General features: G+C 42.4%; 2 protein-coding genes across 2 annotated transcripts; one reads left to right on the top strand and one right to left on the bottom strand.

The window, feature by feature from the left end:
- Window positions 1–1,798: 1,798 nt before the first annotated feature.
- LOC306754034 (S-adenosylmethionine synthase) lies at window positions 1,799–9,198 on the top strand (the record flags this gene model as incomplete). Its single annotated transcript, XM_079237946.1, has 9 exons — window positions 1,799–1,889; window positions 3,273–3,350; window positions 4,209–4,331; window positions 4,449–4,561; window positions 4,896–5,039; window positions 6,388–6,606; window positions 7,373–7,555; window positions 8,023–8,156; window positions 9,096–9,198. 9 exons carry the CDS (start codon window positions 1,799–1,801, stop codon window positions 9,196–9,198), a joined length of 1,188 nt encoding a protein of 395 aa, XP_079094072.1.
- A 4,332-nt stretch (window positions 9,199–13,530) lies between these two features.
- On the bottom strand, window positions 13,531–26,930 carry LOC306750854 (transmembrane protein 150A-like; the record flags this gene model as incomplete). The annotated part of the gene is made up of 7 exons (XM_079234330.1): window positions 13,531–13,808; window positions 14,981–15,158; window positions 16,518–16,645; window positions 20,708–20,775; window positions 23,082–23,168; window positions 26,021–26,068; window positions 26,866–26,930. 7 exons carry the CDS (start codon window positions 26,928–26,930, stop codon window positions 13,531–13,533), a joined length of 852 nt encoding a protein of 283 aa, XP_079090456.1.
- Window positions 26,931–27,317: the final 387 nt, after the last annotated feature.

Raw genomic sequence — 27,317 nt, 5'->3', positions numbered from 1 at the left:
GCCCACTTCACTGGCTGCAGGGCCCACTTCACTGGCTGCAGGACACTTCACTGGCTGCAGGGGCCACTTCACTGGCTGCAGGACACTTCACTGGCTGCAGGACACTTCACTGGCTGCAGGACACTTCATTGGCTGCAGGGTCAACTTCACTGACCAACGATTAATCATTTGTATACTAGATAAATACATATTATTACATTTTGAGATAAAACTTGACATAACAGCTGTACAACGGAGGAAGAAGTATTCACATCTTTTACTTCAGTAGAAGTACTTATACCGCACACTTAAAATACTTCCACTACGTGTAAAAGTCCTTCATTCAAAACCATGAAGTATGTATCATCAGTAGTTCAAGCAACATCAACATCTGGAGATACCTGTGATGAAAAAAGAATGTCGTAAAAAGTACAATATTTACCTCTGAGATGCAGTACAGTAAAAAGTACTTCTGTCCAGTACTTGCCTGCAGAGTAAGGACTCCACCACTAGAGGGTGATATTACATCATTAACGCTCACCGCTGCTTGAAATCATCTTTTTAAATATCAGCAAAGTAAAAATCTGATTAAATATAATACTTCATGCAGATTCTAAAAACGACATCATGATGTTTAAACTGAGAATACATCATCGTGTCTTTCTGGATATTTAAGAAAACTCTGTTGAAACAGTATAATATATATATGTATATATAGATGTAAATGTTACATCGTCTACATCGTGATCATTTAAGTGAGTCTATAGGCCATAAACAGAACCCAATATTTACTACCACTACTACTGACTCTACCACTACTAGTGACTATACTACTACTACTACTACTACTACTACTACTACTACTACTGCTACTACCACTACTACTACTACTACTACTACTACTAGAAAACCGCAGATGCAGTACCTTGATCAGACTGCAGAGGGCAGCACAGGTGTGAAACCCTTCAGCTGCTTCATTGTTTCTACAAACTGCTCCAGTATCTTCACCCTGAGGAAGACCAGCACAGGACTGGTTTGGTGTACTGGTTGACCTGTACTGGTTGACCTGTACTGGTTGACCTGTGCTGGTTAACTTGTACTAGTTATACTCAGTTACCTTTGGGCGGAGGTATAAAAGTAAAAGTAGTAACACTACAGCATCAAAACACTCTCTACAAGTCAGAGTCCGGCAGTCAAACTCACAATTAAGTAAAAGTACAACAGTATCAGAACATAAATAAAGTACTACAAATACTAATTATGCAGGATGACCAACTTTAATATCACATATATTATATTACTGTTACTAAAGTTACTAAAGCCGTCAGATAAATGTAGTGCAGGAAAAAAAAAGAACAATATTTCCCTCTGAGATGCATCTGAGTACTGGGATAAAGTACTACGCAATGTACAGAGTATCTGGATCCTGCATGAGTTGTGATCAACCCGGGGGCCCCCAGGTACAAAGAAACAAAAGAGCGGAGCATGAATGAACCAGAGGAGGAGCTTCAAGGTTACAAACGCAGATGAAATAAACTCTGATTCTTAACTTTCAGACGGTTCTGAGGTCTGATGACTTCACTTCCTGTCAGCTTTTCAGCGCTGGAGGAGTTAAAGAAGAAGAGTCTCAGAGAGAAAGAAGGAGGAGAAGAAGAAGAGGAGAGAGGGATCCCCCCTCCCCTCCCTGGCCCCTGAATGGTCTGGCCCGCTGGTTCACATGGCGCCCCCCCTCATGTGTGTTGTTTTTAGCCTCATATAGTGCAGCTCTGCTGGTGCCGGTGAGATTAGGCTGCAGCCACGCTTCCCTCTTTCAGTGACCATGAACGGCACGATGGACGGGACCAGCGACCGCTCTGCTCACGACGGCTCCTTCATGTTCACCTCGGAGTCCGTGGGAGAGGGGCACCCCGGTGAGTGGAGGGGAGACCCCCATGCTGGTCTATGAACGAGGGGGTCACCCTGGGCCTTCATGTTGCAGCGATCAGGGATGACTTTGAGGAATGTGCAGAATCCTGAGCGCTGCACTGAGCCGCTGTCCCGTTAAAGAGCCGGAAGAGCCTCCGATTTCTATTCATTCTGCCTCTTTGTGGTTGTTTAGAGTCTCTTTGTGGTTGTTTAGTGTGTCTTTGTGGTTGTTTAGTTGTCTTTGTGGTTGTTTAGAGTCTCTTTGTGGTTGTTTAGTGTGTCTTTGTGGTTGTTTAGTTGTCTTTGTGGTTGTTTAGAGTCTCTTTGTGGTTGTTTAGTGTGTCTTTGTGGTTGTTTTGTGGTTGTTTAGAGTCTCTTTGTGGTTGTTTAGTGTGTCTTTGTGGTTGTTTAGAATCTCTTTGTGGTTGTTTAGAGTCTCTTTGTGGTTGTTTAGTGTGTCTTTGTGGTTGTTTAGTGTGTCTTTGTGGTGGTTGTTTGAAAGCTCTTTGTGGTTGTTTAGTGTCTCTTTCTGGTTGTTTAGAATCTCTTTGTGGTTGTTTAGTGTCTCTTTGTGGTTGTTTTGAATCTCTTTGCGGTTGTTTAGTGTCCCTTTGTGGTTGTTTAGAGTCTCTTTGTGGTTGTTTAGAGTCTCTTTGTGGTTGTTTAGATTATCTGTGTGGTTGTTTAGAGTCTATTTGTGGTTGTGTAGAGTGTCTTTAGTCATTCTGCCTCTTTGTGGTTGTTTAGAGTCTCTTTAGTCATTCTGCCTCTTTGTGGTTGTTTAGTGTGTATTTGTGGTTGTGTAGAGTCTCTTTGTGGTTGTGTAGAGTCTCTTTAGTCATTCTGCCTCTTTGTGGTTGTTTAAAGTATCTTTAGTCATTCTGCCTCTTTGTAGCTGTTTAGTGTCTCTTTGTGGTTGTTTAGCGTGTCTTTGTGGTTGTTTAGAGTTTCTTTGTGGTTGTGTAGAGTCTCTTTGTGGTTGTTTAGAGTCTCTTTGTGGTTGTTTTGTGTCTCTTTGTGGTTGTTTTGTGTCTCTTTGTAGCCGGTTTAGTCAATTTGAGTCCCTTCCTGGTTGGTATTTGTGCATCTTAGAGTGACAGTTAGGTAAAGGTCAGGGGCCCGTAGTATAGTCAGTAGTATAGTCATAAAACCTTCACTGGTCAGATACACGCGGTGCAGTAAATAAAACTCGGTATCGATGACCTGATGGACCCGCAGTGTCACGTTCAGGTTATTCATAGCAGTGCTGACACGTGATCTCTTTAGGGTCGGCCCACGAGAGGAATGTGCAAGAGAAGGTCACACAAGGTCACCCAAGGTCACACAAGGTCAACGACACAGTGATGCAGACACGGATGCTTTTTAATGTCTTTTTTTTATTTTTACAGATAAGATATGCGACCAGATCAGTGACGCCGTGCTGGACGCTCACCTGAAGCAGGACCCCGACGCCAAAGTGGCCTGTGGTGAGTAACAGCTTCTGTCCAGCAGAGGGCAGCAGACAAGGAGATGTTTTATTTCACACAACTGGAGTTTCTTTGGGCTCAGGAGCTACACAATAATATGTTTTTATTTTACTACAGATGTTGTACAAGAGAAAGTTGACATGAAAGTCACGTGATGTAAAGTGAAGTCAAATGCAAAAAGAATTACAAAATGTAAAAAAATTAAAAAATTAAAAAAATGCAAAAAAATTATAAAATAAATGTAAACATTTTTACCATTAAATATATTACAACATTTAAGAAATACAACGATTAAAACATTTAAGAAATCATTTAAATATCTAAAACAAATATTAAATAAGATAAGAAAATATGTGAACAAAATAAAATAAATTAAATGTAATTAAATAAATAAAAAATTGTCAAGTAAACACTATTCGGAGAGAAATTTATACTAAGAGATAACTCAAATAGCAACAGAGGTAAAACGATAAACTAGACAGATAAAAACAAAATGAATAATAATGTGATTAGTTGCAGCAGTAAAACTTTTTGAATTAAACTTTTTGTTTTAAATAAAAGGAGCAAGCTCTTCTCGATGCCTTAACCTTAGACCTCTTGAAGTCATTAAGATGCTACCGAGCAACTCAACACGTCTCTTTAGGCCTCATTAGCTGCTACTAGAAGAACACACAGATGCATTGTGGGTAACGTAGGCACAAGCCATACATTATTCTTCTCATGTATGGAGCTGTAAAAACAGATAAAAACCTTTGATCCCTTCAGTCTGACTGTAATACACCTCTGAGTGGTCAGAAGGAATCGCTCCATCCTTCACGTCACACTTCTATCTCACCGAGACAAACGCCGTCTGAACAGAGACGGTGTGTAAGACCGGCATGGTGCTGCTCTGCGGGGAGATCACGTCCAGGGCCAACGTGGACTACCAGAAGGTGGTGAGGGACACCATCCGGGACATCGGGTACGACAACTCGGACAAAGGTGAGCGTAAAACCATGCGTCTGGTCTCAGCTTCGACAGTCGTGTGAGTATACGAGTTAACTCTGTGTGTCCTCCCTCTCCTTGTCTCCTTGTCTCCTCGTCTCCTTGTCCCTCCAGGCTTTGACTACAAGACCTGCAACCTGCTGGTGGCCCTCGAGCAGCAGTCCCCGGACATCGCGCAGGGAGTTCACGTCGATCGTCTGGAGAGCGACATCGGAGCTGGAGACCAGGTCGCCTAGAAAGACACACCTCAAAGTGTCTGTTTTTATGATCTTCCAGAGTTTACATGATGTCAGGATTCACAAAAATACTTGAACAGACGGAAAACTATAGAATCAAAGTTCACGAATAGCTCGATAGTTGAAGTCTTCATGTGTGAAGTGAAGCAGGGCAACGTGAGGTTGTTTGAAAGGAAGAAGTATTCCGGCTAAAAGTAGCAATACTACGTGTACAAATACTCTGTAACAGAGTCAGCATTCATAATCTTACTTGAATCCATAATAAAGTAAGTGTCCTCAGTTACATTCCCATGTGGAGCTCATCCGTGTCGTCCTGTGCGGACAGGGTCTGATGTTCGGATACGCCTCCGACGAGACGGAGGAGTGCATGCCGCTCACCGTCGACCTCGCGCACAAACTCAACGCCAAGATGGCCGAGCTGAGGCGCAGCGGGGCGGTGCCCTGGCTGCGCCCGGACTCCAAGACGCAGGTGAGGGTCCAAGTAGTGTTGAGAAAATGGAGACGGTCCTCCATGGCTCATAAATGACCACAAAGAAACAAAACAACTGCAGAGAGATACACGAAAAAATGGAACAACTACAAAGCGACACAAAACAGCTGCAAAGAGACAACAAGGAGACCTTGAGACTCAACATAGACACAAAAAGACATGAAGAGACCAAAACAAAGATGCAAAACAGCTGCAAAGAGACAACAAGGAGACATCATTGAGACTCAAAATCTCTTCACAGAGACACAAAAAGACCCAAAAGAGATCACAACAAAGATGCAAAACAGCTGCAAAGAACACAAAGCAACTACAAAGACACGCAAAACAGCCACAGACAAAAAGACCGTAAGGAGACCAAAACAAAGAGACCAAAACAGCTGCAAAGAGACACAAAGCAACTACAAAGACAGGCAAAACAGCTGCAAAGAGACAACAAGGGGACCTTGAGACTCAACATAGACACAAAAAGACAAGAAGAGACCAAAACAAAGATGCAAAACAGCTGCAAAGAGACACAAAGCAACTACAAAGACACGCAAAATGACTACGAAAAAAATTGCAAAAGAACCAAAGACAAAAAAGACCTGAAGGAGAGCAAAACAAAGAGATGCAACACAACTGCAAAGAGACACGAAACAGCTGCAAAGAAATAACAAACAGACCACATTGAGACTCAGAATGACTTCACAGAGACACAAAAAGACCAAAGGAGACCACAACAGCTGCAAATAGACACAAAGTAACTAGAAAGAGACACAAAGCAACTACAAAGAGACACAAAGCAACTACAAAGAGACACAAAACAGCTGCAAAGAGACAACAAGAAAACCACATTGAGACTCAAAATCGTTTCCCAGAGATACAAGACATAAAGAGACCAAAACAAAGAGACACAAAGCAACTACAAAGAGACATAAAGCAACTACAAAGACAGGCAAAACAGCTGCAAAGAGACAAGAAGGAGACCCTGAGACTCAAAATCACTTTACAGAGACACAAAAAGACACAAAAGAGACCAAAACAAAGATGCAAAACAGCTTCAAAGAGACACACAGCAACTACAAAGACACGCAAAAATTACTACAAACAAATTGCAAAACAATCACAGACAAAAAAATTGTTAGAAAAAGACAAAAAACAAGTGACACAAAACGAACTCAAAGAGACACCAAACAGCGACATGTATCTCCCACACGTCTACGGTTGAGGGTTACAGGCGAGATGCACATCTCCACGCCTCCCTGATCACATCCCAGTGCGAGCGCAACACAAAGTAACACAAAGTAACACACCTCACAGCGACATGAGACCTCTCCCGTCCGTGCAGGTGACGGTGCACTACACCCAGGAGGGCGGCGCCGTGATCCCCGTGCGGGTCCACACCGTGGTGATCTCGGTGCAGCACGACGACCACGTGAGCCTGGAGGAGCAGAAGGAGGTGCTGAAGGAGAAGGTCATCAAGGCCGTGGTGCCCGCCAGGTACCTGGACGACGACACCGTCTACCACCTGCAGCCCAGCGGGCGCTTCGTGATCGGGGGGCCACAGGTGAGGGCCTTCTTCTCCCGGCTCTTCCTCTGTGTTTCATGAAGACTCCGATGAAGGCCACACAAGAAATTGGTGTTTCTGGTGTTTTACATTGAATGCACAAGATGCTTTGGTGCAAACTCAACTCAATTTTGCATAGCAGGATGATGTAATGCTATCCATCATAACATTGGAGAAACAATAATGATGATTCACTGAATTCGTTGATTCACAGATCCAATTTTGATATTCAACTAATTGGTTGAGTAAAAGTCAGCACAAATTGAGACAAATCCTTGTGGTAAAAAAAGTACCGTAAAAGCCGGGTTACAAGTCGCTACTACCTTCGGTGGTTGTCCCCACTGTAGCAAGCTAGCGCTGCTGCTAGCTCCCCGCTGCTGCTGCTAGCTAGCGCTGCTGCTAGCTCCCCGCTGCTGCTAGCTCCCCGCTGCTGCTGCTACTGCCCGCGTCCCCTCTGCTCGAGTCTAACGAGAGCTAGCAAGAGCTAGCGGAAAGCTAGCGGAAGTAAGCGGGGAACTAGCAGCAGCGCTAGCTGTCTACAGCGGGGAACTAGCGGGGACACCCACCGAATGTAGTAGCGGCTTGTAACCCAATTTTCACGGTCACCAAAATGTGGAAATACTCCATCATTTGACATAAAAAATGATACTTAATTAAACGTACACAAGTATTAACCACAAAATGTTAGAGCATTCATTCATGCGTAAGCGTGGGAAACGATTGTTTGCGTGCGATGGAAAACATCGATCTTTTGCGTGACTCTCAGGGCGACGCCGGAGTGACGGGCAGGAAGATCATCGTGGACACGTACGGAGGCTGGGGCGCGCACGGCGGCGGGGCGTTCTCTGGGAAGGACTACACCAAGGTGGACCGGTCGGCCGCCTACGCCGCCCGCTGGGTGGCTAAGTCCCTGGTGAAGGCCAAGCTGTGCAGACGGGTTCTGGTACAGGTGAGGCAGCGAACGCACGTCTGGTTGTTCGGTAGCTGCTTTCACCGGAAGGGAAGACTAAAAAAATTTGCTGAGTTTGCAAATGTGTTTTCATGCTGTAATTAAGAGACGTGTTTATTATGGTTAGAGAAAGATCGTAAAATACTTAGTTGGGTTTAGGGAAAGATTGTAAAATACTTACTTAAGTTTAGGAAAAGATCGTAAAATACTTACTTATGTTTAGGAAAAGATCGTGAAATACTTACTTAAGTTTAGGAAAAGATCGTAAAATACTTACTTAAGTTTAGGAAAAGATCGTAAAATACTTACTTATGTTTAGGAAAAGATCGTGAAATGCGTAGTTAGGTTTAGGAAAAGATCGTGAAATACTTAGTTGGGTTTAGGGAAAGATCGTGAAATAAGAACTAATAAAAGCCCCCGGATGAGAACAACCCTCCATCACATCAGAGATGTCTTTATATTTTCAGGTGTCGTACGCGATCGGCGTCGCTCACCCGCTCTCCATCTCGCTCTTCACCTATGGATCCTCTCAGCGGAGCGAGAAGGAGCTGCTGCAGGTCGTCAACAAGAACTTTGACCTCAGACCCGGAGTCATCGTCAGGTCGGCACTCGCCTGCTTTGTTGTTGAGAAATGCGACTCTAACTAGATCCAGGACTACACTGAGGTCTGTAGAGGACCAGGACTACACTGAGGTCTGTAGAGGACCAGGACTAGACTGAGGTCTATAGAGGACCAGGACTACACTGAGGTCTGTAGAGGACCAGGACTACACTGAGGTCTGTAGAGGACCAGTACTACACTGAGGTCTGTAGAGGACCAGGACTACACTGAGGTCTATAGAGGACCAGGACTACACTGAGGTCTGTAGAGGACCAGGACTACACTGAGGTCTATAGAGGACCAGGACTACACTGAGGTCTGTAGAAGACCAGGACTACATGAGGTCTATAGAGGACCAGGACTACACTGAGGTCTATAGAGGACCAGGACTACACTGAGGTCTATAGAGGACCAGGACTACACTGAGGTCTATAGAGGATCAGGACTACACTGAGGTCTATAGAGGATCAGGACTACACTGAGGTCTATAGAGGATCAGGACTAGACTGAGGTCTATAGAGGACCAGGACTAGACTGAGGTCTATAGAGGACCAGGACACACAGACATGAAAAACCAATGAAAATAGTTTTGGAACCACTGGTTTAACCGGTTGAGCCTGATCAGGGGACCCTTTTATATCAGGAAAATCAAGAAAAAATCATGGTATAAATCCCCCCCCCCCAAAAAAAAAAAAAAAATGTTATGTATCAAATTAAACATAAAAATCAGGGCTACAATAATATGTAATCCCCATGTACAACCTCTAAACACAACTCAAGCAATACATATGATTAGGGGTTAGGCTTAGGGTTATTAGGGTTAGGGTGTGGGCTTAAAGGGTTAATGTATGCAACTCCAAGAAGTAAGGAAATACTTAAGTCCAGTTGTCACGTCGCTCTGGACCCGTCTAACCTGAATTCACCTCGATTGTGCTGCAGAGACCTGGACCTGAAGAGACCCATCTACCAGAAGACGGCCTGCTACGGACACTTCGGCCGGAAGGAGTTCCCCTGGGAGGTCCCGAAGAACCTCAACTTCTAGAGCGTGTGTGTGTGTGTGTGTGTGTGTGTGTGTGTGTTATAGATAGCTGTAACCCGGTAAGGCTGCAGCTCGGCGGGTCAGGGTGGGTGCAGATCGTCGCTGCTGATTGGACGAAGGCCGGAGGTTTCCTCTGTAATTGATCGACCCCTTCGATAGAAACCTGAAATACGAGCGAGACGTTTCGGTATTTTTGTCCCGGAGAGATTCGGGGATCGTTCGCATGCCGGCAGTTTGTTTCACACTTAAAAAACGGTTGCTTGAAATAAGTGAACGACCAAATTTGACGGGTGCGAACCACTGAAGTGTCTTATCAAAAATCTACATGTCTGTTATTGTTGTCAGTATTTTTATCTGCAGGTTTTAGTGTCACTTTGAAGGATGAGAAAGTAAAAAGCTTCTGAAAGATCTTAGTTATTACATGAAGCAAAGACTGCTCTGTTTGATCTTTTGCTCCAAAGTCAAACCTCATCGTGAAGCTACTCTTTTGGTTCGTGTTCAAGATAAAAACTGTTCCTTTTATATTATTTGGTGTGAAAACATGAACGTTGTGAAAGACCTGCAGAGACGTGATCTCCACAGAACAAAACAAAGATATACAGCAGATTTACCAAAGAAGTGTAGTCACGGATGCTCATATATAATAGATATTTTAATTATAGATAGTGTTTTGTATTGCTGCCAGCAGAGAGCCAGCAGGGGGAAGTTGGACAATCCAAAACTTTCAAAGCTGCAAAATAAACTGTCTTTTTAAACTTGTTTTCTGCTATAAATACTATTATACTCTCGTACACGTTGTAATATTTGGTATTTAACCAAATGACCTGCAGACACTTGATCCACACAAAAGTGCCGACAAAGCAAAGACGATCTCTGAAGACGTGCAGCAGAAGTTTCAAAAAGAGAAAACTTGGTTCTTAACATTTAAACCGTATGTTTGTTGGTGAAAGCTGCTGTTAGTAACGCGTCTGCAGAGTTTAGTTCAGAGGTTTATTGCTGACGTTATGAAACGGTGTCGAGTTTCATTTTATTTTATACCTAAAAGCTGCAAAGAGAGAAAGATGAAGTTTCAAATGTCAGCGACTAATAACTTGGGGAATAATCCTGAATGCTTCCTAACACTTAGCTGCAGGTTTTAGTTTCTAATCTAAAGATAAATAAAAAAGATATTATTATTATTTCATTGCATTCGGTATAGCCTGAAAGTCTTAATAGTTTTTAGAGTTTCTTTATACAAATCAATGCATTCTTCATTCAACATCATATTTTCTTAAGATCGTTGGAGTTGAAACAGCTGATTCTTAAGTTTTATATTATTTGGTATATAAAACATAAATTGAAAACTTGCAGAAACTTGCAAATAAGAGATCTGATCCCAAAGACTGCAGAAGTTTAAAATGTTAGCGACTAACTTGGGAAATAATCCTGAATGCTATCTAAGATGTTTCTTTATGAATAGCTGCAGGTTTTACTGTCTAATCTCAAGTTCCTAATTATGTATTATCATTATCTTATTGCATTGATTCTTAGATTTTCTTTATTAAATCAAAGCACAAACCTACATTCTGAACGTCATATTATCTTCTGAGGTTGTTTGAGGTAAAACAGCTGTTTAACTTTTGTATTATTTGGTTCTTAAAACATTGTGATTCTAGACCTGCAGAGCAAAGCAAAATATGAGACGCATCTTGAAATTGTTAAAATTTCAAATGTCAGCGACTCAAATGAAGAAATCCTAAATTTGTTTTGAAATAACAGAAAGCTGCAGATGCAAAATGATCACATTACATACAAATAGACTGGATTTCTTACTTGTTTTTAGAGTTTCTTGATGAAATCAATGCACAAAACTTGCTTTCTGAACATCATATTTTCTTCTGAGGTCGTTTCTCCAGTTGTATATGATTTGACACTAAAAACTGTGAATGTCATGCAGACCTGCTGACGTCTGCTCATGAAGATAAGATGTGATCTCAGAGTGTTTACAGAAACAGAAGAAAAACTTTGCATATCCTGTTTTATAAATAATGCCAATATGATCTTTGAACAATAAAACATTTGAACAAAAGGCATTTGATTTCTCTTCAATGCTGCATGAATGAAAATAAGCCGATTTGCTTTTATTTCTCTTCATACATCATAAAAGTGTGTTCTGGTTTAAGTGTTTCTGCATATGATCAAATACAGACAATACAAATAGTTTGGTCCCATTCGAACTCTACAACATTATTGTTACTGAGAGCAACTTCTTTTTGGCAAAGAGCTGATACAACAAAATACAAAATATAAAAAAATACAACAGCTTATTTCAGACAACGTGAGACAATGTGGGACAACTTCATGGGCAACGTTCATGTAAAAGGCCCCTTAGACATGCGAAAGGTTACTCAGACATGCTAAAGGTCCTTCAGACATGTAAAAGGACCCTCAGACATGCTAAAGGTTCCTCAGACATGCTAAAGGTCCTTCAGACATGCTAAAGGACCCTCAGACATGCTAAAGGTTCCTCAGACATGCTAAAGGTCCGTCAGACATGTAAAAGGCCCCTCAGACATGCTAAAGGTCCTTCAGACATGCTAAAGGTCCTTCAGACATGTAAAAGGTCCTTCAGACATGCTAATGGTTCTTCAGACATGTAAAGGGCCCCTCAGACATGCTAAAGGTCCTTCAGACATGTAAAAGGTCCTTCAGACATGTAAAAGGTCCTTCAGACATGCTAATGGTTCTTCAGACATGTAAAGGGCCCCTCAGACATGCTAAAGGTCCTTCAGACATGTAAAAGGACCCTCAGACATGCTAAAGGTTCCTCAGACATGATAAAGGTCCTTCAGACATGTAAAAGGACCCTCAGACATGTAGAAGGTTCCTCAGACATGCTAAAGGTCCTTCAGACATGCTAAAGGTTCCTCAGACATGATAAAGGTCCTTCAGACATGTAAAAGGACCCTCAGACATGTAAAAGGCCCCTCAGACATGCTATAGGTTCCTCAGACATGCTAAAGGTCCGTCAGACATGCTAAAGGCCCCTCAGACATGCTAAAGGTCCTTCAGACATGTAAAGGGCCCCTCAGACATGCTATAGGTCCTTCAGACATGCTAAAGGTTCATCAGACATGCTAAAGGGCCCCTCAGACATGCTAAAGGTCCTTCAGACATGCTAAAGGTCCTTCAGACATGCTAAAGGTTCTTCAGTCATGCTAAAGGTCCTTCAGACATGCAAAAGGTTCTTCAGACATGCTAAAGGTCCTTCAGACATGTAAAGGGCCCCTCAGACATGCTAAAGGTCCTTCAGACATGCTAAAGGTTCTTCAGACATGCTAAAGGACCCTCGGACATGTAAAAGGTCCTTCAGACATGCTAAAGGTTCTTCAGAGATGCTAAAGGTCCTTCAGACATGCAAAAGGTCCTTCAGACATGCTAAAGGACCCTCGGACATGCAAAAGGTGTTTTACGTGTCTTCGTAGTTTCTTTGTGGTTGTTTTGTCTCTTTTCAAAAGTCGTTGTTTGTCTCTTTGTCTCCTTGCAGCCGTTTCACATCTCTTGCATCTCGTGGTCATTTTGTTTCTCTTTGTAATTTCTCTTTTTGTCTCTTTATATTCACTGTGAGTCTCTTTGTGGTTGTTTTGCCTCTTTTCATAGTTGTTTTGAATCTCTCTCTCTTCTTGCAGCATTTTTACATCTCTTTGTAGTTGTGTTGCGTCTCTTTGCAGCCGTTTGGTTTCTCTTTGTAGTCGTTTATGCATAATTTAGCCAGTTAGACCCACTCAGTAATCCAACGTTGTCATAAAGAGTTGCCCTGTGTTTCTGTGTGTATCATTCAAACTGTTCAACATGAGGACAGATATTCCTGTCATGAAACAACTAAAACAACATTATTAAATGAATTCTTCTTGGCACTCAGTAACCTTTAACCCATCTACTGTCAGACGTCGTTGGGAAATCTTCCCCTTACTTTACTAAAGGGTAAAGAGCAAACACCTGCTCATGTAACAAACCTTCCTGAGTAATAAAAACCAACACAGAGCTCGATATCTGAACGTCTAAACATTCAAACAAACCAACGGCGCTGCTTCTGAGGAAAGGCCAAGAAACCAGAGAGTCATTGTTACATGAGGAGAATGTGTGTGTGTCTCTTTCAGTGTTCAGAAAGGCACTTATTGTGCATTGTACTGGATGAAAGTCTGTAGTCTTTGGTCACTGCAGCGCCGCTTTGCCGCCGCTTTGCCGCCGCTTTGCCACCGCTTTGTGTGCAGCAGAGGAGTTCATCTCCTGGCTCTCCGCTCCAGGTCGGCCCGCGTGTCGCCCTCTGACCTCCAGGGAACGTCTGCAGCTCGATTACAGCATCGATAAGTTGTCCGGCTGGTGGTGGTTGGAGCCGCCGCCGGCCTCCACCTTGTGTCCGGAGGTGGAGAAGTTCTGCACCCCTCCTCCTCCTCCTCCTCCTCTTCCTCTTCCTCCTCCTCTGGACAGGACCATCAGCGTGTCGCCCGACATTCCCCCGAACTCGAAGGCGAACGTCCCGTAGAAGAGCATGATGAGCATGCAGTAGATCCACTCGAAGATGGCGGAGGCGTGCTGCAGGGCGAAGCTCTCCTGGCAGAAGAAAACGCCGCCTGGTGAGTTTACGGTTAAGGAGGACAATGAGGGAGGACACACACACACACACACACACACACACACGGACGGACGGACGGACACACACACACACACACACACACACACACACACACACACACACACACACGTCTTTATGGCCGTGTTATTGAAAACACACATTTTCTTGTTTTTGATGTGTAAGTTTACTCCTTAAAAAGGTCCAGAGGATGAATGTTTGGATTCAGGAAAGGGATGTAAAGTGTTTTGTCTCCAGCAGGGGGCGACGTAACACAATTAACAAAAATATACTCACATCTAGTCAAGTGCTGTACTTAAATACAATTAAGGTACTTTATTTGAATATTTATGCTACATGCTACTTTCTTTTCGCTCCACTACATTTATTTTGGACTTTTTTTGTTACTAATTACATTTAAGATTCTGATAATGAATAGAAAATAAAAATGATAAATGATGTTGTATTATTATAGGTTAAGATACCCTGAACTACATAAAGTAGGGGAGACAAATGTAACACACAATTCCTTCAATCAGAAACAAGCTAGAGCGACGACACTCTGCACATGCTCAGTAGGATTCTCTCTCAGTAGGAGGATCATTTCCCCTCGACTTAAGTTTTAAAGTATATATTTATATATTTAATAATGTGATACTAATCTTGTACTAAGAGTTCAAATACAGGAACTTTTACTTGTACCAGAGTATGTTTACACTGTGGTGTTGCAATACTTGTATCAACAGATATCTTTAAGAAATGTAGTACCGTAAACGTCGGGTTACAAGCCGCTCCTACCTCCGGTCAGTGTCCCCGCTGTAGCAAGCTAGCAGCAGCGCTAGCTAGCAGCAGCGCTAGCTAGTGCTGCTGCTAGCTAGCGCTGCTGCTAGCTAGTGCTGCTGCTGCCCACGCCCCCCCTGGGTGTCGAGCCTGGTCCCGCCACCTTCGGTGGCTTTCAGGGAGCTAGCGGAAGTTAGCGGGGAAGTAACGGAGCGCTAGCAGGAGCCCCAGCTGGCTACAGCGGGGAGCTAACGGGGACTCTGACCGAAGGTAGTAAGGGCTTGTAACCCGACTTTTACGGTAATTTAAAAAATGTTTTTCCCTCAACTCAAGGAAAATATCTTTGATGTCTCGAACTTCTTTGCTAATAAGTGGAACTCGTGGGCAGGATACTGAGCACCAGGGCGAGCAGCGCCAGCAGCGCCATGCCCAGGCGGAGGTGACCCGCTCGGTACTCCTGCTGGGTCTTGGCCAGCCGGTAGGTCAGCGCCGACTGGAGGCACACGAACAGCATGCTGGAGGGGAACGCCACGCCGGCGCCCACGTAGTGGAGGACTTTGGCGAAATCCACCTGAGGAATGAACAAAATCACTTTAATGTAACCTTTAATGTTACTCTCGTTTCCTCCTCAGCTGATTATTAATTATGATTATATGACTATATTGGATGGATATCCATTCAATTGTGTGCAGACTGTCCTGGTCCCCAGAGGATGAGTCACACGGATTCTATCCCTTTTTATTTTTTAGATTAGATATTCCTTTATTAGTCCCGCAGTGGGGAAACAGTACAGCAGCTAACAGGGTGAAGTGCACACAAGAGACAGTAAACAATCTAAACAAGTAATATAAATAAACAGTAAAAAATCTACAATCCTGCACAGGTTAAAGTGACTTTTACGGGTTATTTTGTGAGATATCTCAACAGCCATTGGGTAGATTTATATTAGGTTTTGTGTAGACATTCGTGTTCCCCAGAGGATGAATCCTACTGCATATTAAAGTGCCAGAATGAGGTTCTCTTTTGTGTTTTTTGTGCGATATCACAACAGCCGTTAGATGGATTTCAATGGAATTTTGTGCAGATATTCATGCTCCCCAGAGGATGAATCTTACTGACTCTTGTGATCCACAAAATTTTCCTCTAGCGCCACCATGAGGTTCTCTTTTGTGCTGTATAGCTCAATAACCAATGGATTTCCATAATATGATGTTCATTCATGTGTTCCAGGGGATGAATCCTATGACTCACAATTTTTTATATTTATTCTTCTTTACTGAAGATGATGTGCTGCATCGGACCTTTTACCTGCCACAGATCAGCTGATTGATCTCTTTCGCAATACATTTCCGTTACTAATGGACTGATAAAATACACTTTATATTCAAACCAATATGTAAAAAGTTAACGCTCACGTGATAATTTCTTGTGGGAATATCTGGACACAATAAAGCTGATAAAAAGCTTCTTTCTTTTTTTTTAAATGACAAACTCAAATCCTCATCGTGACCCAACACCGGCGCTCTGGGTAATGAGTCACCGGGCAGAACAGAAAAAAAGAAGAAAAAAACTGAAATTATATAAATTTACAAAATCAACGACACAGGAAGTTCCTCTTTACTGCATTTCTAAAACTCTTTTTAAATGCTTCCCGCACGCTCGTATTCTAAAATGCAGCAGCTGGTGCGGCGATGTGACAGAGGTGCATTGTGGGGGAGAAACATCACAGCTGTTAAAGTTGTGTAATTACAGGGAAGAGGCAAGAGCTTTGATTATGTGAAGAGGAAACGCAACACGGTTCAAGAAGAATACGAGGAAAGGCTCATGTCTCTCCACTGAAGACTAAAGTATGAAGTGTTGATATCAGAAAGTCATATTGTTTTAAACCAGCAGGCATAACATTTAGCATATAGCATAGCATAGTGATTACCTGGAAGTTTCCCACCATGATGAGACCGGCGGCACAGATCCAGGCCGCCGAGAGGCCGGCGGTGTTGAGGACGCAGTTCTGGTGTTTCTCAATAACGTGAGCGTAGCGCAGCAGACCGATCAGCATCACTGGAGGAGGAGAGGATGCATCATCTTCATCATCTTCATCACCTTCATCATCTTTAACGAGCATTGATGAATACAGAGCTGATTGTTGGTTTAGATTTTTACTCTCCTTTACGTTTCAAACACCTAATAATACCCTGGTGGTCAGTAGAGAGAATGCAGCTTTAACACATGAAGCATGTACTTCTATACAACCAGAGGAGTCGCCCCCTAGTGGCCAGTAGAGAGAATGCAGCTTTAACACATAAAGCATATACTTCTATACAACCAGAGGAGTCGCCCCCTAGTGGCCAGTAGAGAGAATGCAGCTTTAACACATGAAGCATATGCTTCTATACAACCAGAGGAGTCATCCCCTAGTGGCCAGTAGAGAGAATGCAGCTTTAACACATGAAGCATATGCTTCTATACAACCAGAGGAGTCACCCCCTGGTGGTCAGGAGAGAGAATGCAGCTTTAACACATGAAGCATATACTTCTATACAACCAGAGGAGTCGCCCCCTGGTGGTCCGGAGAGATAATGCAGCTTCAACACATGAAGCATAGACTTCTATACAACCAGAGGAGTCACACCCTGGTGGTCAGGAGAGAGAATGCAGCTTTAACACTGAAGCATAGACTTCTATACAACCAGAGGAGTCACACCCTGGTGGTCAGGAGAGAGAATGCAGCTTTAACACATGAAGCATAGACTTCTATACAACCAGAGGAGTCGCCCCCCTAGTGGCCAGTAGAGAGAATGCAGCTTTAACACATGAAGCATATGCTTCTATACAACCAGAGGAGTCACCCCCTAGTGGCCAGTAGAGAGAATGCAGCTTTAACACATGAAGCATATGCTTCTATACAACCAGAGGAGTCACCCCCTGGTGGTCAGGAGAGAGAATGCAGCTTTAACACATGAAGCATATGCTTCTATACAACCAGAGGAGTCACCCCCTGGTGGTCAGGAGAGAGAATGCAGCTTTAACACATGAAGCATATACTTCTATACAACCAGAGGAGTCACCCCAAGATGGTCATTAGAGAGAATGCAGCTTTAACACATGAAGCATAGACTTCTATACAACCAGAGGAGTCGCCCCCTGGTGGTCCGGAGAGATAATGCAGCTTCAACACATGAAGCATAGACTTCTATACAACCAGAGGAGTCACACCCTGGTGGTCATTAGAGAGAATGCAGCTTTAACACATGAAGCATAGACTTCTATACAACCAGAGGAGTCGCCCCCTGGTGGTCAGGAGAGAGAATGCAGCTTTAACACATGAAGCATAGACTTCTATACTCCTTTATACCCTCTGACTAAGACAAACTGAAGGAACAGACAGAGAGAAAGATAAAAGAGCTCGACTCTTCTTTCAGAATCAGGATGCAGCATGAAAGGAACATCGAGTTCACGGCGTTTCATCTGAAATGAACGACGCTGTGGATCTCAGTGTGAGCAGATCCCCGATGTTCTGTTTATTAAAGCGCTCCATCAAAGCTTCACAGCGGCTCCACGCCGCTCGCCCACACCTGCTGCTCGGCGCGCTGCAGAGCGCAGTTGTGATGTTCATGTTGTGAGTCCAGCGGTTAAATGAGCCGCCACATAAACTGATGTGTTGGGGACATTTCCAGAGTGAGAGCGCCACACGAAATGAAACGACAGGAACATTATTGCAATTCATCTCGAGGGAACCATGAATTGTGCCAGACTTTATGCCAATTTACCCGTTGTTTGTGTTTTCGTTTTAGACCGCAGTGTGTTTTCACTTCATGAAGGTTAAGTGTCTGCTTCATCGTTCACTTGGCTCCGCCCTCTCCTGTCACCTCTGTTGTCAAAAAAACAAGATGGCGACGGCCAAAATGCCAAATTTGAGGCTTCAGAGTCCACAAACCAAACAAATATATTTCTTGTTTTTTCCCCCCTGATGCTCTGAATAAGTCGCCATATTTTTCGCTCACGGTTTTAGTATTAACATTTTATTCATTTTATTTTGAAATGTATTTAATTTGTGTTTTATTATTGGATAATCTATAGAATAGTTGTTTGAGGATTAATGTCTCAAAATATAAACAACAACAAACAAAAAGAAACTGAAACTAAATATTTGAACTATAACTAAACTCGCTAAAACTAGCAAACTAAATAAAACTAAACAAAAAAATAGAAATTAGAAACTTAATAAACAGAGTATATTTGGGCTTTGGCCTGTTGAATAAAATAAACATTAAAACAGAACTATTTTGACTATTTTCTGACTTTAAATGCTCATGTACATACATGTGACCTGATCCTTTACTGTCTGACCTTTGACCTTTGTGGGTTTCCAGCTGGTCTCACAGGAGTTAAAGGAACCACACAGCTCTAGTTTACTTGGATTTTTTTTAAATGCGAACATTTTGACATATTTCAGCATAACGACCCTCCAACATGAGTAATGAGGTGAAAACTGACAACACACATGAGATGAAGTAATATTCCTCTCGACTTTGACACTAAATCTGGGTGATGATGTCATGAAGAGCAATGTCCACGTAGTGAGATGAATAACAGACGCAGAAACCCAAGCTGAGACGGGTTTGTCCATAAATTCCAGCATTTTCTTAGAAAAACTAGGAACCAAGTGTTCAATTATGCAACTTCAGTCCGGAGGAACATGAACACACAGAGAGAAACAGATAACAATCAGACCACACACTTATACGGAGTTGTTACAGATAATTATATATATATATGTTATTATATAAAAAAATATACATAATATTTATATATATGTTTTTTAATTATGTTTTTATACATTTTATTTATATATATATATATTTTTTTTAAAGAATATTACAAATATTATATGTATATATTTTATTTATATATTTTTCTCAATATAAAAAATATATGTATACATTTTTTATATATATATATTAAGAATATTACAAATATTATATGTATATATTTTTTTGTATGTATACATATATATATATATATTTCAATATTATATGTATACATTTTATTTATATATTATTTATTTTATTTTAAAGAATATTACAAATATTATATGTATATGTTTTATTTATTTGCACACACGGAGAATTCATCATTCTTAAAAATATAATCTCAGCAACAACCTAATTCCTGCTCCTGCTATTGTCTCTTCTGTAATATAACACGTTGGCCATGAGTCTGTTCGGCGTTCAGCTCCCTTTGTGCTCGTAGAGACGACGTGATCATCCAACAAACACACTTCCTCTGGAGAAACCGCTTCAAAGTGGAGACAGTGTTCAAACAAACACATCTGTATTATGTAACAACTGGATTATGTAATAGATACGTCATCATCAGCCTTTTGGACCCACACAATCTGAGAGTGGAGACGAACTGAACTGTGTGCGAGTGAAAAAACTCCCATTAAACACACACTGTGTCGCCGGCAATCAATCAATCAATCAATCAATCAGGTTCTATTCATAAAGCACCTTTCAGACAACAACACACTGGGCTGTGGCCACATTGAGCTGCCAGTATGTCGCCATTTTAACTCAACCGTCACCTTCCATACAAACAAGAGAGCAACACCGTGAATTGAGAGACCGTTATCTGCACATTTTAAATGAGGCCGGCAACTCCAATCTCCTTTAACACGTCTTATGGTTCTGTTCAGGCGGTGCAACGTCAAGCCTGCATGTAGTCAGCCTCCAATTAAAGAATCTCAGTAGACCGAAGTTCACTGTGGTAACTCCTGGAGTTTAATAAAGCAAACAGAGGAGGCGGGGACTTCATGCACCAGCCTGAAACCCGCCAAAATAAATGCTTTAAAGTATTTTCTACAGAGCAGAGAAGTCGCCCTCTTGGGTCAAATATGAATGCACCATTCATGGTGTGTGTGTGTGTGTGTGTGTGTGTGTGTGTGTGTGTGTGTGTGTGTGTGTGTGTGTGTGTGTGTGTGTGTGTGTGTACTTGGCTTGAGGCGTCACAGCTGAGAAAACAAGTCTGAAGTTCTGAGAGCACAGAGGGCCGTTCAGCCTGCAGAGCTGCATGATGGGTAAATGCGGCGTTCACTGTACACGACCTCGTGTTGACACTCACCCATAAAGGATCCAGTGCTGCATATGAGGCTGAAAAAGCAGCTTTCGGGCGGCAGGGTTCCACATTTACTGCAATGAAAACAGAGAGCAGAGGAGGGGAGTTTTAAATTATTATTTTTTTAAATAACGGTGCTGCAGGAATTCCTTAGAAATAGTCATTAAAAAAAGCGTTGCCTCATTTGTTGTTCCTAATTACTTTGTGGAAATAAAAGGCACACCAACATGTTTTCTCTTCTTGGAAAGCAGTTGAACAAAAAATAATATAAATGTCTACAAATGGAAACGAAACGACAGTCGTGCTGGGAGGTTGAGAGAAAGAATAACACCGAGATCTTCATCTACACATATAGAGAAAGTCTTGGAGTGAGTTTCACCGGGTTGAATCTTAAGCTCACGCTTGTTTATCACTCCGGCTGCAGGGAGGGGAACGAAGAAGAAAAATGGGTTTCTTGTTTACATTTTTTCAACTCAGTGCTGCAACATTTCAAAGAGCGGCAATGGATCCACGACACAACAGAAGCTCTTCTTCCTGCTGAAGCCGTGGACAGACAGAGAGGTGCACACACACTTAATCACTCACTCACACAGAACCCCTCTGCAAGTTACATTTCAATGCAGGACTTTTACGAGTAGTGGAGTATTTTAACAGTGTACTATTAGTACTTTTATTTAAAAAGGAAAAGTGTGTCGGATTTATGGGGGACTAAGCATCGTTGTGTTTTCGTTAGCTTATAAAGGAGCCCTTCATATCTACATAGGCTCCATGTTGCACTGCCATGTTTCTACAGGAGCTCAGAACGGACAAACCAAACACTGACTCCAAAGAGAGACTTTCAGGGTTTATACGTTCAAGTGGGAGCTTGGATTTGGTGTCTGAAGGCCACTAAATCCTGCACACTGCCCCTTTAAGTAAAGGACCTGAACACTTCCTCCACACTGCCCCTTTAAGTAAAGGACCTGAACACTTCCTCCACACTGCCCCTTTAAGTAAAGGACCTGAACACTTCCTGCACACTGCCCCTTTAAGTAAAGGACCTGAACACTTCCTCCACACTGTCCCTTTAAGTAAAGGACCTGAACACTTCCTCCACACTGTCCCTTTAAGTAAAGGACCTGAACACTTTCTCCACACTGTCCCTTTAAGTAAAGGACCTGAACACTTCCTGCACACTGCTCCTTTAAGTAAAAGGACCTGAACACTTCCTTTAAGTAAAGGACCTGAACACTTCCTCCACACTGTCCCTTTAAGTAAAGGACCTGAACACTTCCTCCACACTGCCCTTTAAGTAAAGGACCTGAACACTTCCTGCACACTGCCCCTTTAAGTAAAGGACCTGAACACTTCCTGCACACTGCTCCTTTAAGTAAAAGGACCTGAACACTTCCTCCACACTGTCCCTTTAAGTAAAGGACCTGAACACTTCCTCCACACTGCCCTTTAAGTAAAGGACCTGAACACTTCCTGCACACTGCCCCTTTAAGTAAAGGACCTGAACACTTCCTTTAAGTAAAGGACCTGAACACTTCCTCCACACTGTCCCTTTAAGTAAAGGACCTGAACACTTCCTGCACACTGCTCCTTTAAGTAAATGACCTGAACACTTCCTTGAAGTAAAGGACCTGAACACTTCCTCCACACTGCTCCTTTAAGGAAAGGACCTGAACACTTCCTTGAAGTAAAGGACCTGAACACTTCCTCCACACTGCTCCTTTAAGTAAAGGACCTGAACACTTCCTCCACACTGCTCCTTTAAGTAAAGGACCTGAACACTTCCTTTAAGTAAAGGACCTGAACACTTCCTCCACACTGCCGGCTTCGTAGGAGATCGATGAATTACAGAACATTGTTCTGCGTGAGAACAGCCTGAATCCCGTCTGAAAGGGTTTTTATTTTAGTGCAACATGTTCTGTTGCAGCCACTTGAACGTCTAACATTTCACATTTTGTCCATCATGAGTCACACAGTTCAAAGGTGCTTTTTTTTTCCTTTCTTAAACTCATTGATGTCAGGCTCTGCTCGAGCCAATTAAAACACAATGTGCACCAACATATTCTTGTTGTTGCGTTTGGGTTCAACGGAAAAGGACTTAAATTAAAGAGCATATATATATATATATATATATATATAAAAAAAATATATATATATAAAAAAAAAAATATATATATATATATATATATGTTGTTCTTGTGAGAGTGGAAAGAAAAGTGACCTTCGTCATCGATTCACCAAACTGCGGCTTCTAGAAAACCACACCAACAATGTGCACCCATTGTTCTGCTCTTTCAAGCAGGAAGTGGACAGCGCTGAGTTTCACAATAAGAGGACAGAATGACGGAAAGACTCCTGCAGGAGCAGCGGGGGTTCGATCCCTGACCTGATGAGTGGGATGTTGTCCAGAGTGCAGCACAGCACCGGGCCCCTCTGGAGAGGAAGCGGCTCCTCACAGGACTCGTTGTAAAGCCTGTAAACACACACACACACACACACCACACACACACACACACACACCTCGGTCATCATGACTTCTGATGCACAAAAACATGTAGAACATGAACCCAAAATGTATTTATGGTTAAGGGTTTCTTAAATAACACACTTCAGAATGCTTCACTGCTTGTGTCATTTAGATTACGCAACAGTGGGAAGCAATCCTTCAGAGCACAACAACACAACTACATAGCAACGCAGCAACGCAACAACGCATTGCTCATTCATTCATGCTCTCAGTCTGCAGATACCGACGGAAAGTTAAATATTTAAGGTTCAAAAGGTTGTTAGTTCAATACATTCAATTCAGGCCCATCTGGAATCTTTGAAAGTCTTTTTAAAATTCAAAATGTAATCCCTATATTAGGTTTTTTTTTTTTATTTGTATCAGGATTATGAGACAAACCCAGAACCTCTCCAACAAGACTCTGAAGTGGAGTTGTTTAGCCCCTTTGAGTTGTTGTTTTAAGTCTCTTTGGAGCTTTGCTGCTTCTTTCTGTTCTTGTTTTGCTCTATTTGTAGTCATTTGTTGTCTCTTGTCTTTCATTTTGTGTCTCTTTGCAGTTGGGTTATGCCTCTTTGTGTCTCTTTGTAATCATGTTGCATCTTTCTGTACTTGTTTTGATCTATTTGTAGTCATTTTGTGTCTTTTTGCAGTGGTTTTACACCACTTTGTGGTTGCTTTGTGGTCTTTGTGTGTCCTTTTGCAGTTGTTTTGCATCTTTCTGTACTAGTTTTGCTCCATTTGTAGTCCTTTTGTGTCTCCTTTGGGTAATTTTGCATCTCGTCGCACTTGTTTTGTGTCTCTTTGTTGTCATTTTGTGTCTCTTTACAGTTGTTTTGCATTTCTTGGTAATTAATTTTGTGGGCGTGCCCCCTGCAGGCTGGTTTAATATTGCAGCTTCAGTGCTGTGTCAAGAACCCAAAGTAAGTCAATGTGTTAAAACTCTGCAAATGTTTGAGCACAGATGACTTCTGTAGAAGAAACAACTGTAGAACATTAACCCAAATGTCTTTAGGTCAAAGGTCTGAAGAATGCTTCACTGCTGGTGTTGATTATGAATAAAAAAGGCACAAAATTAAGAAAGCGCCATTTAAAAAGACATCACAATCTAACAAACTGTCAGTTTTATTATAAAAACTGTGAAAACAAACACATGCAAGAGAGCTTTTGTTCATGTAAAGTTCATGAGGTGTTTGTCTGAATGTTTGTCTTTGTGGGAGAAAATCAGATTTTACCTAAAAATTGTGCTCAAAACTAGAGACAATAAAAGTACTCACAAATATCTTAATAACCAACAGCCTATACATACAACAAAACAATACGTGGTTTGTATTATTATTATAATATATGTATTATTATTATTATTATTATTATTATTATGTGTAAATCCTAATGGGAAAACACAGCAGTACTCTCAAGAATCTGCAGGTATTATTTTACACAGATTCCAGGGCACCGCACATGTTTTGCAGATATTGAGCGACAAGTTTCTGCTGAGTGTGCTGCTACATATGTGTGTATGTTTTTATTAAAGACACGGCGGCTCACATTCCACAGAAGAGATGAACGCAGCTGCAGGTCTGACTCGAGTTTCCTCCTCTTTTTAATCTGTTTGCATTCTGAGACTTCAGTTTACTGTAACTCCCTTCCTTCCTCCCTCCCCCCTCTCTTCTTTACACGTTCTCCCCTCATGTCAACATTTTCAGCACTTTATCTTCATCTCTCCTCTTCCTCACTATGTTTGAATGAAGACAGGCTTGACAGTTGAAATTCCTCAAAAAGCCCACCATGAATTACTTGTATCTTCTGAATAAATGCTGCATAAACACACATTTTTGTCTGAGGATGAAAAACTAACTTCCCCCATTCGGGGTGTGTGCAAAGACCCGGTCAAAGAGGTGCTAAAGTTGTTTCAGTTTTATTTATAAAGCCCAATACTATACATTTTGTAAAGCCTCCTGTTCTCTCGTCTCGACGTGAAGGTGAACTTAGAAGCTTTTACGTGTTTAAAAGAAGAAGAAGAGTCTAAAGGAGACAATAAGCGTCCTTCAGCTCAGTGGAGGAGACGTGAAGAACGCTGTTATGTTGATGATGTCATTTGTTTGCACACAGAGATTATTTTCTGCAATAATCTAAAATCCAATGGAGAAGCAGTGTGACACTAACTTCCTGTGCAAAAATACGTCCTGCAGCGCTTCACATATTCTTTCACTTTTAGCTCCTGATGAACATGTAGCTGCGAAATGCTCCAGAAAAACAATTACATTGATGTTTTTTTATGGAATAATTAATGAAAAAAATATTTTGCATTTGCAAACATTCCAGTTGGTTGATTATCTTTACCGTAAAAGTCGGGTTACACGCCGCTACTACCTTCGGTCAGTGTTCCCTTTTGCTCCCCGCTGTAGCCAGCTGGCGCTCATGCTAGTTCCCCGCTAACTTCCGTTAGCTCTCCGCTAACTTCTTCTAGCGCTCCGCTAGCTCCCCGCTAGCTCCCCGACAATTACCGAAGGTAGCGGGACCAGCCCCGGCTTGACACCCGACTTGGGCAGAGGGGACGCGGGCAGTAGCAGCAGCAGTGGGGAGCTAGCAGCAGCACAAGCTAGCGCTGCTCCTAGCTTGCTATAGCGGGACACTGACCAGAGGTAGGAGCGGCTTGTAACCCAACTTTTACGGTACATTACCCTGGTATTGTCTGGTTCACTGTTTGAAAGTATTTAAAAAACGTACAGTAAACATTTGTTAACGACAAAATCAAAGAGTCTGTGTGTGTGTGTGTGCGTGTGTGTGTGTGTGTGTGTGTGTGTGTGTGTGTGTGTTACCAGTTATGCACAGGGCAGACATGCTGGTTGTAAAGGGACATCGCGTATCTGTAAAGTTAGAAAAGGATACTTAGTAAAAGAAACTGAAAAGAAGACATGAAATAAAAAAGTAGTTTGGATTTCATCTTTCACACAATAACAGAGTGTCAGAGCCTCAGCTGTACTTTGTGGTTAGCATGCTAACAGGCTAACGACGGTGAACACGATCAACGTTTCTCTGACATTCAGGTGCGTTCAATGTGTTTCTGGTTAGACGTCTGAATTAACGTGTTTAGCACAAGCTGAAGAGAACGCCCCTCTGGTGACTCTAGAAGCTTCTACATGACTAAGCGTCCTCATGAGAACACTGATATATTCAGAATATTTTCACCTCCTTTACCTTTCTGACGGGGAACTGAGGCGGTAGTCTCTGCTCTCTACAAAGACACCAGACTCCATTGATAAAAACAGGGATTTTACTCTATGAATTGAGGAGTCGTTGGTCGACCGCGGCGGCTATCAGTTAGCTTGTTTGTGTGATTGTGTGTTTGTGGTGGTTTCAAGGGTTAGTTCGGATTCATCAACTTCACACAATACAGATTAGGCAGATGTTGCTCCCTTTTTCAGAGCAGTCGAGCTGTTTCCAGTATGTAAGCTAAGCTAACGTCCGCTGGCTCTAGCTCTAGCTTCTCATCTAATATCTCAGATAAATGCATGATCTAAAATGTCAAACTTGTCCTTTAAGGATGGTGTTTTAGTTGTTCTTATGTCTAGGATTTGATTCACACTGAATCATCATTCATGAACTCTGTGCAGCAGTGATGGAGGTCGTCTCTGTGATGCTGGAGGGAAACTGAGGTACTCACACGACCCAGATCCCCGTGATGGTGAAGACGGGCAGGCTGACGGGAAGGATCATCCACAGCGACATGACGGCCACCTGGAGGGGACAACAACGCCATCAGACACCAAGAACCACAAGACCAGAACCACCAGAACCACGAGACCAGAACCACCAAGAACCACAAGACCAGTACCACCAGAACCACCAAACCAGAACCACCAAGAACCACGAGACCAGAACCACCAAGAACCACAAGACCAGTACCACCAAGAACCACGAGACCAGAACCACCAGAACCACCAGAACCACGAGGCCAGAACCACCAAGAACCACAAGACCAGTACCACCAGAACCACCAAACCAGAACCACCAAGAACCACGAGACCAGAACCACCAAGAACCACAAGACCAGAACCACCAGAACCACAAGACCAGAACCACCAAGAACCACGAGACCAGAACCACCAGAACCAC

This window comes from Taurulus bubalis (genome assembly GCF_910589615.1).
Source record: "Taurulus bubalis genome assembly, chromosome: 2".
Taxonomy (NCBI): domain Eukaryota; kingdom Metazoa; phylum Chordata; class Actinopteri; order Perciformes; family Cottidae; genus Taurulus; species Taurulus bubalis.
This window is presented reverse-complemented; position numbering and strand designations above follow the sequence as displayed.